The sequence below is a fragment of the Aspergillus glaucus genome (genome assembly GCF_001890805.1).
Source record: "Aspergillus glaucus CBS 516.65 unplaced genomic scaffold ASPGLscaffold_10, whole genome shotgun sequence".
NCBI classification, from domain to species: domain Eukaryota; kingdom Fungi; phylum Ascomycota; class Eurotiomycetes; order Eurotiales; family Aspergillaceae; genus Aspergillus; species Aspergillus glaucus.
Genome location: NW_019170462.1, coordinates 783,772 through 798,996, shown reverse-complemented (window position 1 = coordinate 798,996; position 15,225 = coordinate 783,772). Strand labels below are relative to the sequence as shown.

General features: G+C 47.0%; 6 protein-coding genes across 6 annotated transcripts; 4 read left to right on the top strand and 2 right to left on the bottom strand.

Annotated features, from left to right (window-relative positions):
- Window positions 1–1,745: 1,745 nt before the first annotated feature.
- Window positions 1,746–2,961, bottom strand: ASPGLDRAFT_47258 (type 1 glutamine amidotransferase domain-containing protein). The gene has a single exon (XM_022546627.1). The coding sequence runs from the start codon at window positions 2,788–2,790 to the stop codon at window positions 2,050–2,052; it is 741 nt and encodes a 246-aa protein (XP_022401075.1). The 5' UTR covers window positions 2,791–2,961; the 3' UTR covers window positions 1,746–2,049.
- A 407-nt stretch (window positions 2,962–3,368) lies between these two features.
- Window positions 3,369–5,856, bottom strand: ASPGLDRAFT_66615 (uncharacterized protein; the record flags this gene model as incomplete). The annotated part of the gene is made up of 4 exons (XM_022549041.1): window positions 3,369–4,638; window positions 4,696–5,381; window positions 5,478–5,589; window positions 5,645–5,856. The coding sequence occupies 4 exons, from the start codon at window positions 5,854–5,856 to the stop codon at window positions 3,369–3,371; spliced, it is 2,280 nt and encodes a 759-aa protein (XP_022401074.1).
- A 382-nt stretch (window positions 5,857–6,238) lies between these two features.
- ASPGLDRAFT_74452 (transcription factor domain-containing protein) lies at window positions 6,239–8,800 on the top strand (the record flags this gene model as incomplete). Its single annotated transcript, XM_022549733.1, has 6 exons — window positions 6,239–6,260; window positions 6,420–6,937; window positions 6,984–7,147; window positions 7,226–7,402; window positions 7,459–7,794; window positions 7,855–8,800. 6 exons carry the CDS (start codon window positions 6,239–6,241, stop codon window positions 8,516–8,518), a joined length of 1,881 nt encoding a protein of 626 aa, XP_022401073.1. The 3' UTR covers window positions 8,519–8,800.
- A 3,891-nt stretch (window positions 8,801–12,691) lies between these two features.
- Window positions 12,692–13,675, top strand: ASPGLDRAFT_327840 (uncharacterized protein). The gene is made up of 4 exons (XM_022544224.1): window positions 12,692–12,749; window positions 12,829–13,307; window positions 13,375–13,426; window positions 13,482–13,675. Exons 2-4 carry the CDS (start codon window positions 12,888–12,890, stop codon window positions 13,487–13,489), a joined length of 480 nt encoding a protein of 159 aa, XP_022401072.1. The 5' UTR covers window positions 12,692–12,749; window positions 12,829–12,887; the 3' UTR covers window positions 13,490–13,675.
- A 597-nt stretch (window positions 13,676–14,272) lies between these two features.
- On the top strand, window positions 14,273–14,570 carry ASPGLDRAFT_47253 (uncharacterized protein). Its single transcript, XM_022546626.1, has 2 exons — window positions 14,273–14,482; window positions 14,548–14,570. The coding sequence occupies exons 1-2, from the start codon at window positions 14,333–14,335 to the stop codon at window positions 14,563–14,565; spliced, it is 168 nt and encodes a 55-aa protein (XP_022401071.1). The 5' UTR covers window positions 14,273–14,332; the 3' UTR covers window positions 14,566–14,570.
- A 196-nt stretch (window positions 14,571–14,766) lies between these two features.
- ASPGLDRAFT_47252 (uncharacterized protein) lies at window positions 14,767–14,970 on the top strand (the record flags this gene model as incomplete). Its single annotated transcript, XM_022546625.1, has 1 exon — window positions 14,767–14,970. A coding segment is annotated over exon 1 (171 nt), but the record flags the coding sequence as incomplete, so codon positions are not given.
- Window positions 14,971–15,225: the final 255 nt, after the last annotated feature.

Below are 15,225 nucleotides of genomic sequence, written 5' to 3'. Positions count from 1 at the left end.
GTAACGTCATGGATAGAGTCTATTTCGATAGTCAGCCCTACAAAGTTGCAAAGCTGCAAAGCTACCGGACTATGTTGAAGCCTACCGGAGTTGTTCGGTCGATCGACGATGTTCTTCGAGGATATGGAGTTGAAGATGTTCGTCAATCTTCGGACTTTGATTAATCATTCGGGCCCAGGATGTCATCCCACACTTATCCCGATAGGGACTGGTCTTGAGCATCACATCACTCTACCAGTGTCTTGGGGATTTGAGGTACGGAGTGCCAGTCCCAGGGGCAGCACCAGCCACATCATGGCTTGCGTGCGGAAATATTTTCTTCACTGTGGCAGAGGCACCGAATGTCAAATCTTCAAGCTTGGACGCGACAATCGCTATTATCTCGGTGAGTTTTGAGTGGACGGTCAGGTCGCTGTCATCTCCACTTTACTTGCTGTTAACTAACTAACTAGTGCGACAGTCTGACAGATGATTATGACAAGGCAGATTAACGCACCTACGCACACCTCGAAGTACGCCGTACAGAATACGCTGGCAGATATTAACAATTGTCCACTTGTCATTGTTTATTCAATCTCGCGTGGTCTGTGTTTTTCTTTTTCACAGAGTACAGGGTTTTTATTCGCTGTACCGACGCTCTGGTTCTGCTGCACTATATGTATTGACTCCACCCCTTGAGATGATTTGCTTTTCTTTCTCTTTTTTTTTTTTCTTTTTTTTTTTTTTTTTTTTCCGCGCTGAAGATGACAGGTGCCAGTCAGGTCAGCCATGATTCGGATTCGGAGAATAGCGATTTAATCTACTTCAACGGAGTACGGAGTCCGGTCCACCGTCCACCGTCCACACGTATTCGCCGTATACAAAAGTCACGCTCATGACCGGTTTCTGCCAGATCCGCAATCTATTCCCACATGGTCGATCTTTGCTTCTCATTCGATGGACGATTTTGACAGGTGCCATCGCTCCTCGCTCGATCTCGCTTTCCATTCTGTTCCATACATAGTATAGACCGCGGTATTCTACCGAGTGTGCTCCGTCCGGAGAACACCGTACTGGCAATCCCGTTTAATTTCCCCAGCTCCACATGCCAGACTAACAGCCTAAAGACTATTGTCATCGCGATAATCATCAATCAGATCAATGCAAGTCCATTGTGTCGGGTCTACGGAGGGCAGGCAGTGCTCGACAATCACTACTACCATGGGAGAAAGTCGTCGCTCGACCATAGCCATCGGCCTCCTTTCGGGGTCGTCAATGAAGATAGATTGATGATTGACACGAAATTGCCGACCGTACCATAGCACTGGGCGATGATAGTCAGGTACTATGTACACCATATACGTACGGATACGGCGTTATTCGGAATATTCACATGGAATTGGTGTCCTGTCGGCAAGGCACATTGAAGTGGCTGGCTGAGTATACACCGTCGTCGGTGGCTAGCTGAAACTCCACGGCACAATGGCGAAGCTCGCTAACCTCGCTACCTGGAAATATCCGAAGGATTTAGATAGCCCACCAGGTGTATCGAGTTATAACCCCTAACTAACGCTTAGCTACATACGCGACATGCATGATGCATGCATACCAGGTACAGTATACGAAAATCGATCAGTCACATCCAACATTCTTCTCGAATCCTTCAGACAGATTCTGGAAAATTCGAGAGTGGATTTGTCAGTTCGTTGGGGGTTGGGGTTCGTTGTGTGTGTGATTGTTCACATTTGCAGGCTGGGGGAGGGCGTACACCGCTGGTTTGTAGATCGTAGAGTGATGTTATACGTCGAATGTACTCCATATATGCGACATTGTATTTGTGCATTATGCAGAATGCGAGGAATTGTTTTGATAATTAATTATGCTTTGTTTTGTTTCTTTGATGAGTGATGGTGTAGATTAGGTAGATGGCGGAGAAATATATAACTATCGAGTTCTACTGTACGCAAGAGTCCTAAGGACACCATTGTAGCTGCCAACAAGCATAGTATACCCTGTAAAACCAACGAGATAATCTACCCTGTCCAGTGAACGCATCTTAGCCCAATCCATTTACTCACCCAACATCTCCAAAAACTTTTCCCCCAGCGCCCCCGCCGCCATCGGATTCGCACCACTAACCACCTCCCTATCAACCGTAATCCACCCAACCTTTGTACTCACACCCTCAACCATCTTAGCCCCCGCCTCTCTAAGCTTACTCTCAACCTTCGGAATCTCCCCTCCCATAACAGTCTCCATAAACTTCTCCTCCGCATCACTCCAACAAGTAATGCGATACCCCGTATACGCGAACCCCCGATCACTAACTTCTCCCGTACTCAAAAATGCATACGGCCCATGGCAAATAACAGCAGTCGGCTTCCCCTTCTCATGGAAATGCCATAACACCCTCCCCAGCTCCTTGTCATTCCCGAGATCCGTCAACGGCGCATGCCCGCCTGGTATAAAAACCCCGTCGAACGAATCAAGCTCCGCGTCATTGATACTCCCAAACGGCCGGGGGCTACTAAACCCATTCTCCCTCCTCATTCTCTCAATGAGTTCGTTTTCTCGCTGTCGCTCGTAGAAGTTCCCCGCGAACGCGAGGAGGGATTCACTGTTCGGGTCTGGTTCTGGTTTCAGGCCCTTGGGGCTGGAGAAGGTGATTTCGTGGGAGGATTCGAGGAGCTTTGTGAGGGGTTTTGCGAGCTCCATTAGGAAGAAGCCGGTTTGTTGGGGGGTCGTGCCGGTGGGGGTTTTGAGGGGGTAGGATTTGGCGTCGGAGAGGATTATGAGGATTTTCTTGGGCATTTTGGTGGTTGGTGTTTGTTTGGTTTTGATTATTGATTGGTAGGCGTGTTGGTGTTTGCTTTTGAGGGTTTGTTTGATGGCTATATATGGTGGCTTTGTTCGGGGTATATGGTATGGTGACATTGTGACATCGTCATGACATATGCGCTGCAAGCAGTATTGAGTGTTACATGTTGGGTATGCCCTGTATATCCCTGTTCATATAGACTGGCATGCCGCCCAGTAATACCGACCAAGGTGTGATGGTGACTACCCACCATGAAGTCAGTCAAACATCTTGGTCTATGGGTGTTTGCGTGTCATTCTCTGCTCCACCCCACCTGCTCACCGCGACAGATATGGATTCGCACCGAGCTCGCACTCCCCATCAAAAAGCCAAAGAACCGAAATATGACTTGCACGTCGTGCCAGGACAAACGGGTAAGGGTAGGCTTTTAAGATGCCCTATTCTTGTTATGACTGTTCTCAAACATGGAGTACAGTAGTCACTGCCTGTGGAATACATGACCTGCTTCAATCGAATCATGTATAGTTCCTGCAGGTTCATATGTATACCCCATATACACATAAGAAAGCCCTCACACCTCATCCCATGGATCTTCCTCTTCAATGAATGGGAAAAAAGACCGAATTAATTCGCCGCTTATCGGATCAAATGGGAAGCCATGATCAGAAGTGGGCGAGCCCGGTGGTGGACTTTCTGCAATGTGGGCTTTCGACCTCGATGGAGACTTCTGGCGGAGCGATAATTGCTCCCCACGTTGTCGTTGAATCGAGTCGAGCGAATAGCCCATGTCGTAGTCCATGCCTTGGGCAATCCGCCGAAAGCTACTGTCACATAACTCCCAGGCACGGCGGGATGCGAGGCTGTAGTCGGACATGGCCAAGAGCCAGAGAACGGCTTTTCTGCTGTATTTTAGGATATTTTTCTCCTCCTCAGGCTGGTGAATACAACCGAAAGATAGTTCTATAAGAAGGACAGTTACTGATTGCATGAGATAATGCAGGATGCACCACCACGGGCAAGTCCGATAGAGCCAAATAGGATCGGGAGAATTGGGGATTAGGTCAAGCATAAGGCGAGCGGACTCCAATGCAACCAATGCCATCTCGTGGCTGAATGTAGACCTCTGGTCTGAGAGGGTCGGCTGAGAACCACGACGACAGAGACACGGACGGCCTAGTGTGATCCGTGAGCTGTAATAGTGAAACCCCAAGAGAAGCTTTGTACGAAGCATCTCCTGACCCTGGTCTCTCAGATTGGTAAAATCATACGCGTCTGGAAGATTCGACTGCCAAAGTTCAACTCGAGTTCTCAGAATCCTAATCCGGCTCTCAATATGGTCCCACGAAATTGTGCAGCAATCTAGAGAATAAACCTGATTGACTATCTCCTGAGCTATGACCGCCAGGTCAGCGTAATAGAGGAAACCCAGTGCGCTACTGGGAGGCCGGCTCTTTAGCCATGAAGCTTCATCTTTTTTCTGTGTGTAACTCGGTCTCTCAACGCCTTGGGGATCGAGTAGCACATGCCGTATATGATAACAAGCTAACTTTGATTCGATTAATTCCAAATGCAGATCGTGGTTGCCGAGGAGCTCAGCCACACCTGGCTCTGACGGCTGCTCCTCGTCAAAAGGAAGAGGGAAAGGCGTCTTGAAAGCCCCATCTGAAATGCATGTAACCCGGCCGGTCATGATCCCAAGCATGTGTTCTAATGTATAGACACACCACCACACCTTATAGCGCGCTTCCTTGGAGGCGACAACTGTTGCGTTACTGGTGTTCTTCAAGTTCAATCCAAGGGATAAGGATGACCGAACTGCCAGTGCTGCAATTCTCCAGGCTCTGCAAGTTGTTAGTGACTTTTCACGACAATGGGGTCATGACTGACTCAGAACCCACCTATTGAGTTGATCACATGCGACTAGGTAAAACGCAGTCAAACCTTCAACCTGAATTTGTTGAAGATCAGGATGGCTGAAAAGGATGTCCCCGTTCATGCTAAGAGTACGAGCGCGGGTCAGGTACACCAAATGATCGTGACTTTCGCCTCGCCAGGGGGATTGTGTCAGGTGGGCATGTTTGGCAGCGATGGCAAAGATAAGATTCAAGATTGCCAACCACTTGTCACCGGGCCTTGCCGAGCCTCTAAAGAAAGTCTGATACTGTGAGCGGAAAAGAGGGCGGTTAATGATGGGGAAAAATGGATAGATGGTATCCAAGAAGTCATCAAAAAGTCTGTCCGCCACTGATTGCGGCGGCATCCTATAAACTTGCACTGGTCTAGGAACAGAGATGTCCATGTTATCTAAGTGATAACTCATACAATGAATTGAAAATTGATCGTCAGCTTTTGCCTCGGACGGACCAGCTAGTTTTTGAGAGCGGTGCTCCGTCTCCTTTTGTAAGCTTTGCATCCAAGTGACTTCGGAATTCTTGCCCATATATCCCGTCGCACGAGTCCATGGAGTTCGGTTTAGATCTTCTTCAACACGGTCGATTTTGTCCAGGGACCCAATAGATGAGGAAGAACTTGTTTCATCATCCTGTGACTCCTCACCTTGGACCATTTCACTGCTGGCAGCATACTATTCCCACATTAGTACTGAATGACAATGGACAATCATGAGAAAATATATATATATATATTCAGAAATTATAAACGACGGTGTCCATTTGCTAACCTTTTCCAGTGTAGCTAAAATACGATCTGCGATTCGTTTATCGACATAAGGACTGATATCTCTCAATAAAGTCTCGTACTCTGTAACCCTTTCGGCTAGATTATTCAATTGTCTGTGGTCCTGGGAGGTCAATTACCGGACTAAATATCGGGACACAGAGAACATACCTGCGCGCTCGTTCTCGCGCTGATAGCGGATAGTGACAGGGTAAGCTCAACTCATCGCATTGCCGGCAAACCGGTGTACCCCCACTACATTTGATCTTTCTTTGCCTGCAGGATTCGCATGCCACGCGCACGCGACGATGGACCGGGGTAGTCTTGGATCTCTGTCGGGGTATGGCCACTTTGGCCCCGGAGACGAGACGTTTGTGTTGCATGTCACTGCGCCGTCGCAACGCGTTCAGGACACGGCAGGCGTCTCAATGCGCTTTTTCGGTGGCCTATTAACTGAAAGATACTAACAGAAAATACTGGTCGGTCTTTCACTTCATTTGTCGCGTCCAGCATAAACACCTCCGACGCTGCTGTTGAATGATGACACAGCAATATTTATGGGACAAATGAGGACAAAGTTAGGTCATCCTTTTAAACCTGCCTCATGTGACCGATATAATTCAGACAAGCTAAAACAATTGATTTGGGTATATATATTCAGGAAAGGCTAGCAGAATTATTTCGCTTTTATTTGATTCCATCCAGTACATATATTTCTGATTATACAGTTACGGATGTCCGCGTTCATCAAAAGGGGTGATCCATATGACTGCTCCGCTCTTAAGCAGTATGGGCTGAAGGCATGTCTATCTGTTTACCCATTTATCTTGAACAAAAATCTTTCTATTTCCTGGGATAGTGCTGGCTAATACGAGTAAAATGAAATAGTGCTCGTCTATAGCCGCTTGCCATAGTTGTAAGCGGCTTTTTGCTGCTCCCCCAGAAGAGGGTGGGAGCAGGCCAGACTATCACCGCAACCTCCTCAATGACCTATTCGAGATGATGCGATCATTGGACGAGGCACACGCAGAGACATTGCTGAAAATGATCCGGGGCAATGCCACTTTTGAGCAGATCCAGTGTTACATGGACCAGGCCTTGAGTAGTATGCTTGTACACTGTACGGATGAGGATACGCATCGCAACCTCCGGAATGTCCGGAATAGGATGGAGGTTTACAGTAGAGTACCATCCTTCCGGCCGAAGATCGTGGATGTTCACTCCTTGGGCGACATCGTTCCATACAAAGTTTCTGCGAAACCTTGGACAACAGTGACGGATGATGACGCTCTAGTGTCTCATTTGGTCTCTTTGTATTTTACTTGGGACTATCCTTTCTATGCCTTTGTTGACCGTGATGTCCTCAGTAAAAATATCCTCCTCGGCAATGTTAATTCTGACTTTTGCAGTCCCTTTCTTGTCAATGCTCTACTTGCCAACGCTTGTGTATGGCCCTTGAATCTTGTGCATCTTTTTAATATAATTACTAATACGATTGCTGGGTTTATAGCACTATGCACAGTACTCTGAGGCTTATGCATTGCCAGGAGATATAAAAGTTATGGGTACCGATTTTCTGGCCGAAGCTGAACAGTATCTGCAAACCCACCAGTTTGAAACGGGCAGCGGCATACGCTTGGCTTCATTGCAAGCAACGCTGCTATTGTATGAGAGGTGATGTCTTACTTAAACTTCGCGATCGGAGACCCCTAGTGTCCACGCATGTATAACTGACCTGTTCCTGACTTCCAGGTACTCCATGTCAGGCAACAATGACCATGGCTACTTCATGCTTCATCGAGCAGTTGAGATGGCGGAAGCACTGGGAATAGTCAACGGTCCACAACTGAATCTCAACCAGTCAAACATGTCAGAAGAAATGGTATCTTCAATCAAGAGAACTGCATGGGGCTTGTTTCAAATCGACACGTAAGTATCCCGCGCAGCACCTTCTGCAGTGGCTTGCTAATCTTTGATGAGGACAGGGTGGTTCACGCGAACTTTCTCCGGCCCTGCCGCGTCTTGGAAGTGAGTGTCGAGCAAATCGACCGCAACGAGACAAATGAAACGGAACTTTGGGTTGCGTATCCGATGAATAAAGAGGCTAGACGGTCTTGGATGAGTCAATATTTTGACGAAGCCTGCAAGCTTTCCACTATTGCAAGGGACATCTCGCGTCTTTTCCTTCCCGACCAGGAACCTGGGGTCGACATATATGAGCACAAAAGAGTGCTGTATGACAAGCTTCGTCAATGGGAACAAGAACTGCCGGAAGGCTTTGCACCAGCTGAACAGCCCGCGGCGCATATCATTCTTTTAAGGTTTGCAGCTACAACTTAGCTTTTCTGAACTGACCTGGGGGCTAACGATAGATATTACAGGATTCGGTATCACGCTCTGCTCATAAATCTGTTCTTTGACTGCTTTGGTGGGAATCCACCTTTCTATGCACCACAACAACAGGAGACCCAGCAGCAGTCCGGCCCAACCATCTATGACGGTACGCTAGAGACCGCGCTCGCATCTGCTCGAGAGATATCTGCTCTTGTTCGGCTACACCGCGACCAGTACGGTCTGGTTCGAGCTCACCAGTACGTGATGTATACGATAACATTGGCATTATTCACCATGCTCGAACAGGAATCTTTCGACGTCCTGGATTATGAATTCCTTTCCTTGACAAGTTCATTTTCCATAGTCGCTAGTTGCTCCCAGCTTGGAAAGGATATTCTCCGTATCTTCCGTCAATCAGTGAGAATCCGATGCCAGAAAGGACAAGGTCTCGATATGGAGACGGGGGAGAGGGAAATGCCGCCTTTTGGTCCAAGTAGCGTGGCAGTTACACCGGATCGATGGAATGACTACGCTGAAGGATTGCGGAAACTAGTTGATCGTGACGGCGTCGAGGACGGCTCATCAGACTATGCAGCTTCAGGTATTGAAGAAATGCTCAGTATGTATGAGACCATGAGCCTAGGAAAGGAAGGCAATTTACAATCTCGGCAACAGTCCAGTTCCTTCCGCTTTTCACCATCTCCGGAATGAATATATATGGTGCCTAGGCATGATGGGTTTTCCAGCTCATCATAGAGGTCTTCGTCGCCAAGTGTCTAGGTTCAGAATACGGAGATTGAGAAGACAAAAGTACGATTTTTTATATATTGTCTTTTGGGTCACTACAGACAATTTCCTCGTTATTCGTTACCATGGAGTGGATGTTGGAGATGCTGCTGTCAGTCACTTTGGCATTGATTTCACGTGCACGCTAATCTCAAGAAATTTCTACTAGCAAATATTCTTAATAGGATAGAGCAAATTCTCACAACCAATAATGTTTTTTCGAGTTCAAAAATCATGTTTCAAACTCATCGTCGTCATTGCTTCATACCGTGAGATTTAGCTCCTCGGGGCAGGAGAGCCTAGAGAGTATGCCTTTCCTTTAGTAGAATTTAGTAGTACGACGTTGTAAATCGCTGATAGTCGCCGGATACATGTCCTTTAAGGACGCATACAACTAGCTAAGGCTGGGACCCGTCCACAAAGGATGACAATCACTGCTCCTCCAAGTCAATACGAGAGTCAAACTCCATGAGGAGCATCTAATGTCGATATTTGCCAAGCAGGTTTCACTCAAGGTTGATCCTTTATTTCCTTGTCGAACCAAATCAAGGAAACTGTCCATCCACTTCAATAGGTATTATGTGAAAAAGCCAGGAATTCTTCCATGTGGTCGAATTTGATCAAGTGTAATCTTTCGCAACATCATCTGATGAATTGAGAGCAAGAGCTGGATTCCGTGTACATTATGCTGGGGTTCAAATAACAATTCCAGACTAATTTCTTCCAACCTAGCAGGCCAGCGGAGTAAAAATTCGCACCGCGATGGAGGCATCTGGCCATCGGAGGTTGAGACAAGTCAGTGCAGACACGCTGTGTTCTTGTTCAGGTGGACATATCTGTGTCATTGCTTCCTCTGTGCATATCGATGCAATACACCCATCCTGACCATCATTGGTGTACATTTTGCCTTCTCGGCTCCATTTTCATCGTAGTGATATTTTTCATCATTGGTGGATAGGCTTCTTTATGTTCAAGTTTGACACTTACGCAGCGGACACACGGTAAAAGGTCCATTATCCGGTAAATATGCTCTGGATGTGGAGTACCCTCAATGAAGATCTCCAATAACCGGGCGTACGGGCGTAGATGCGGATTATTCTCCAGAGTCGTGAAGAGTGAGATAGATTTTTGCTGCTAGACTCCGCCCACTTCGAGATTTTGCGGTCAGACAATAGCAAAGTTCTATATAGAGGGCTCGATAGCTCATTCCACATATTCAAATGGGACTACACAGCTCGAATATCATTGGACTAAAAGATTGGACCACTATAGCCTCCACAATGGGGGCCGTGCAGACTCGGCAGATTCGCGGCAGAAGTTATTACAGTTACATGACCTATAGCCTGGGATAAACGCATAACACCGTGGGAAATATGCAATGACTTCTGATACAGGGATGCTCTGGTGGGTACTCATCGGCCGACGGATTTCGGAAGTCCATCCGCCTAGGCGCGAGCGGCTCTTAATCTTAAGTACTCCGTCATAAGCGGCCCCTCAGGCCAAGCCTTTAGCGCAATACAGCTCTCACAATTTGCATGGGCGATAGTATTGAGAAGAAGACAACATTGCCAAGAGAGAAACCAATTGACTCCGTACTGTTGGAAAGAGTCGCCATCAGTCTTGTTGAAGAATGACCATTGCTCTAGGTAATGGGCACTGATAGACTCTTGTGCAATTTGAACTGGATGTGAAAGAGGTCTGCTATCATCCGCAAATGGATCTGGTTCTTCTTCAAGCTGCTCCATTTTACACGGACAAAAGGCACCGTCACCTCAGTAGATGTAAAAAAAGCAACATCAAACAACATTCTCTTCTCCAGTTTCACTTCTTCTTTACTATTTTCAATGTTCTCGTCGCCGTCTTCTTCGTTCTTGTGAATGAGATAGTTCTCAAATTCCAGATAAGAAACCTCTTTAACGTGTTAAGTTTGATCCCATTTCCGGAATTCCGCTGGGAAGGTAATACAGTCTCTACCTTCCTAGAGATTACAAGGTGCTGCCATGGCTACAGCTTCAATCAGTCATACAATGGAATCAAGACAGTCTTGTATTATTGGAGCTCAGCCTACGTTGTTTGGAAAATTATTTACTGTTTTAACAGCATGCTCTATCAATCTTAATTTGTACCATATTATAGCTACGAGATTGATTTGATCATTCACTGACAGCAGTCTCATATGTTACCCCGCTGCCTCGAGTCGGGCACGAACTGGCGCCTCGACAAACTCCCAAAGCAACAGACCAGCATCATGCCTTCTACTCCGGGTTCATTCTGCGCCTTACCACAAGAGCTAGTCGAAAAAATTGCTTTCTCAGAGCCTGCTGGCATCCGCGCACTGCGACAGACATGCAGGACCCTTTATTGGAGAACTGACTCTCTGTTCTGGAGAACTTCACTACATACTGTCTACACGGATCTTTCTCGCGCCAGCTTGCAGCGACTGGAAATGATCACACAACACCCTCAACAGCATTATATACGCCACTTGACCTTGAAAGGACATCAGCTTGGAGAGGGATTTCAGTGGACTCGTCATGGAGACGGACATCTCTTACCAGAACAGCCAGCCACAAAGCAGTTATGCAATATCATTCACCAATTAGACAACTGCAAATCATTCGAAATCTACGCTGTATCTAAATCAGATGACCCTGACCTTTCAGACAATGTCAGCGGTACAGACGATGTTAGAGATACAGACGCAGCCCCGGTTATTCTAGACGCTATCGCTGCATCCTGCTTTCTTGTTACTTCATTCACAGCAAATTTTCGGATTGGCGATCATCTCAACCATCCAGATCCAAGACGACTTGGTAAAGCGTCCGTCGACAAAGCCGGTTTTATTGCAGCATGGTCCCATCTAAAAGAGCTCACATTAAGCCTCGATTTTGAATGTGATTCAAATGAGGAATGGGCATTAGACCTAATACTACATGCCTCCAACCTCGAGAAGTTGAATCTTGAGGTCGGTACTTAGGGGCCCGGCGGGCTTGGCATTCCCAGGTTGGCTTCAGTTTCAGACAGTTGTGGGAGGTTGTCAGCGGTGACCAATGTTTGGCTCTGGCAGGCGGCAGTATCCAACCGCCTGGCATCCGAACAACACAGAACTATAGTTAGCCACTATCATCATCACATTCTCTCAACTAGCATATATCCATCTCATTTTCATCATACTACCATGCTGGCAACTGATTAATAATAAGCTCTGACTGATTCTCAAACTGATATCACACTGTAGACTGACACAGTGACAACCTGCCTGCTATCATTAGCAACATCCTTGGCTCAACCCCAAGACACAAAGAACATCGCATTCACCTCAAAGAAATCTCTAGAACCTATTTCTTTCACCATCAAACACACTAACTTGACAAGATGGCCTGCATCTTATCAATTTCTTTTTCTTCATTCTCTCATTCTCTCCATGCCAACTTCTACTATATCACTCTTCTTATCTCTTATAACCTTGTTGAATTCATCTGTCTAAACACCTGTCTATTTATCATACATAAATCTCCTAGTAGAACTGCTGTGCGTACACCTGACACATTACCATCATCATGGTGGAAGAAAACTGACCTGCGCCAATTGATTTTTCCCTGATTCCTGAAGATGACGGCAACGACGACAATCCTGGTGAGTGAAACCCTTTTCCAACCCTCCCGTTAACAGCCTAACAATGAGACAGAGCGTGAAGGCAAACTAGTGGGGAACAAGGGTGAATTGCAGCAGATACTCAATTTGACAGACAAAGGGGAGTGGACAGAGTGGTTGAGGTCACACCTGGTGCAACCATGGTGGATTGAGTTATGGACTGAATGCCTCTCAAAACGTGCGAGTGGAGAGTGGGGAGTTGGTGTGGGTGAGATCCAGGCAAAAATCCTGGCTGGTGAGGGCAACGGACGGAATGAATACAGTGACCCCATACCCAAGAAGAAGGAATGGAGCGCCGCTGACCACATAGCAAGGTTCCATTTCATGGTGAAGACCTGAAACCTGGTGTCCAATGAGGGTGTGTTCTACAGCAAGAACTTTGCTGACTCCTACCTTGACAAGGTTGTCTGGGCCTTGAAGGGTTACCTCACCAAAATCCATACGCCATCGCATATCAACAAGCCCACCGGTGGGGCCGCTATTTTTGGTGAAAGGGTCTTAGGTGCGTATACCACCCACTAGCTAGTAGCCCCCCCCGGAAAAGCCTTTCTCAGACAAACCCTGATGCCTACATCTTCCAGATGCCAAGTGAAAGCAGACTGATTCATCTTGTACACCACAGCCCTCCAAGCTCAAGCGCATGGAGTCCGACAAGGCAAATGCTGGGTCTGAAGAACGCAATGAAAATGAACTCAAGGAGGCTGAGACCACCCAAGCCACTGAGTCAGAAGAGGCGGTTACAAGTCAACAGGTGGACACAGCCAATGAAGATGAGAATGATAGTGATGATCATGATGGAGAGCCACTGCTTCTGGACAGTGATCTATGGAAAAATGAACTCCTGAGCCCACGCAAGCAAATTGTCCTGAAGAAACAATCCACAGACTTCAACAGGGAAGAGGCATATTGGCAGTTCATGTTGATCACTGAAGCTCTTGCATGTACTCAAATTGTTGGATTTACTGATAACACACCTGCTGCCGTTGATAATGATCCATCAAGTATTGTGAACACAGTGTGGGAGCCACCAGTCATCCTCCCTGGCTCTAAAAAGTCTCAGGTCAGAACAGAGACATTTGAAAGTTCATATTACATCAATGCCACTGACCTGGAATCCTCTTATGCAGGAGAGATTGACTCTACCAAGGAGCCCAGTGATGTTATTATCCCAACAGAAGAGTCTATCACCTGGCTGCAGGACCTTAAGAAAATCATTGACAATAAGGACTGCCAGCGCGATGACCATGAACAAGCATGTCATTTCCTAGGAATTCAGAGCCATACAGTGCCCCGTCTGTTGTACATGAACTGTTCAGCCATTTTAAAGCATTGGCAGCCGGTTGCCATTGCTGGAATCATGTGGATGCGGGAAGTGGACTATCTTCAGGGGGCCGTACTCGGAGACCATGTGGGCCTGGGTAAGACCTGGGAAGCTGTTGGCGTACTGCTATATGTGAGTTGGCTCATATTACTTCCTTGAGAAAGGCTTTTCCATACTAACCTTTTCAATTCTAGCTATTGGCAGATTATTGTCAGAAGGTGAAGGAAGCATCTGAGTCTGGCTCCAATGTGCTGAAAGTGTATCCTTTCCTCATTGTGGTCCCTCCAAGCTTGATCATGCAATGGGCCGCGGAGATAATGTCAATAACAAAGGAATTGACGGTCCAGCTCTACTATGGGGATTCTTGTGGCTCCACAGAAATTGGGGTTCCGCAGATCAATGGGCGTCTCAAGCCAGAAGATAAACTTTTCAATGGTGAGCCAGAAAATGTGAGAATTGTTGTATTGACCACTTACCAGACCTTGAATCAATGCCATGGGCCGGCTGCGGTCAAGTCCTGGTGCCAGGAGGCTAACCAGAGGTACTATGATAACGCAGCATGCTCTCCCTCTGATTTCCCTTTCAATATACAGGAATGCTTCCATGATGTCATCCTGGATGAAGCGCATAGCCTCTGCAACCCAACATCCTCTCAAACACAAGCTGTGTATTGGTTAGCTGCATCGTTTCACCTCCTGCTCTCAGCCACCCTGTTGTACAATTCCTGTGATGACATGCATGGCTATATGCCCCTGCTGTTTACAATGCCGTCTATTTGGACCCATACTGATTGGACCACGCTCGGCGTATCGACAGAACAGAATGTTTTTGAACTGCCTGAGGACCATCCCAGGGCAAAGCTGTGCTGTAGCGTTGAAGCCATTGAGAAATATGTACTGAATCAGGAAGTGGCACTGAATGTGTCAGGGGATTGTTTTCATCTGGTATTGAAGCATCTGATGATCAGGTGTAACCTCACCTCTTGAATTCTGTTTGACTCACTGACACTGATTGGTGCTGATATCCCTCCAATTGAACACAAGGTGATAAATGTGAAATTCTTCAAGCCTGAGGATGAGATGTTCAGTGATCTTGCTTCAAACCTATGCAAGGGTCTCTTCACATGTTTGCCAGTGGACCGGAATAAGTTCATTTATAATATGCGGAAGCTCTGGATGTTGATGCTCTTGAGTTCGTGGCTTGGCATGCACTATGTTGAATCTTCCCTGGAGGCACAAAGTATCCCTGTCGCTGTTGCTAAGCTCAAGACTCATCAGGTTGCCCCATTCATGGCCAGCGCCATCAAAGAAATGGCAGTGGTGAACAAAACGGCTATGGCACACTTTTTTAAACATGCCTCATCTCTCACCAATCAACAACAGACCTGGTGCCTGGAGTTCCTGCTGCGCAGAAGCCTGAAGATGTGAGCCATGCTACCCATCCTTTGTGACCAGGTGATCATACATGGGGAGAAAGCAATTGTGTGGACACAGTTTCCAGCTGAACAGGTGTATGTTGCTGCCACCCTTGTGGAGGCCAACTTTGATGCAAGGGTTTTTCATGCAGGACTCAGTGTTCATGAGCATTCTGTACTCATCAAGCAGTTCACACAAGATCCAGCCTCATGCTCTGTGTTGGTCTGCAGCTATGGTGTTAA

What these genes read in the sequence shown, in the direction of transcription:
- ASPGLDRAFT_327840 (XM_022544224.1), top strand. Translation starts at nt 12,888, where the DNA reads ATGGAGTCCGACAAGGCAAATGCTGGGTCTGAAGAACGCAATGAAAAT. An exon ending in CTGGCTCTAAAAAGTCTCAG is followed by an intron (nt 13,308 to 13,374) that starts GTCAGAACAGAG and finishes CCTCTTATGCAG; the next exon opens with GAGAGATTGACTCTACCAAG.
- ASPGLDRAFT_47253 (XM_022546626.1), top strand. Translation starts at nt 14,333, where the DNA reads ATGCCGTCTATTTGGACCCATACTGATTGGACCACGCTCGGCGTATCG.
- ASPGLDRAFT_47258 (XM_022546627.1), bottom strand. Translation starts at nt 2,790, where the DNA reads ATGCCCAAGAAAATCCTCATAATCCTCTCCGACGCCAAATCCTACCCC.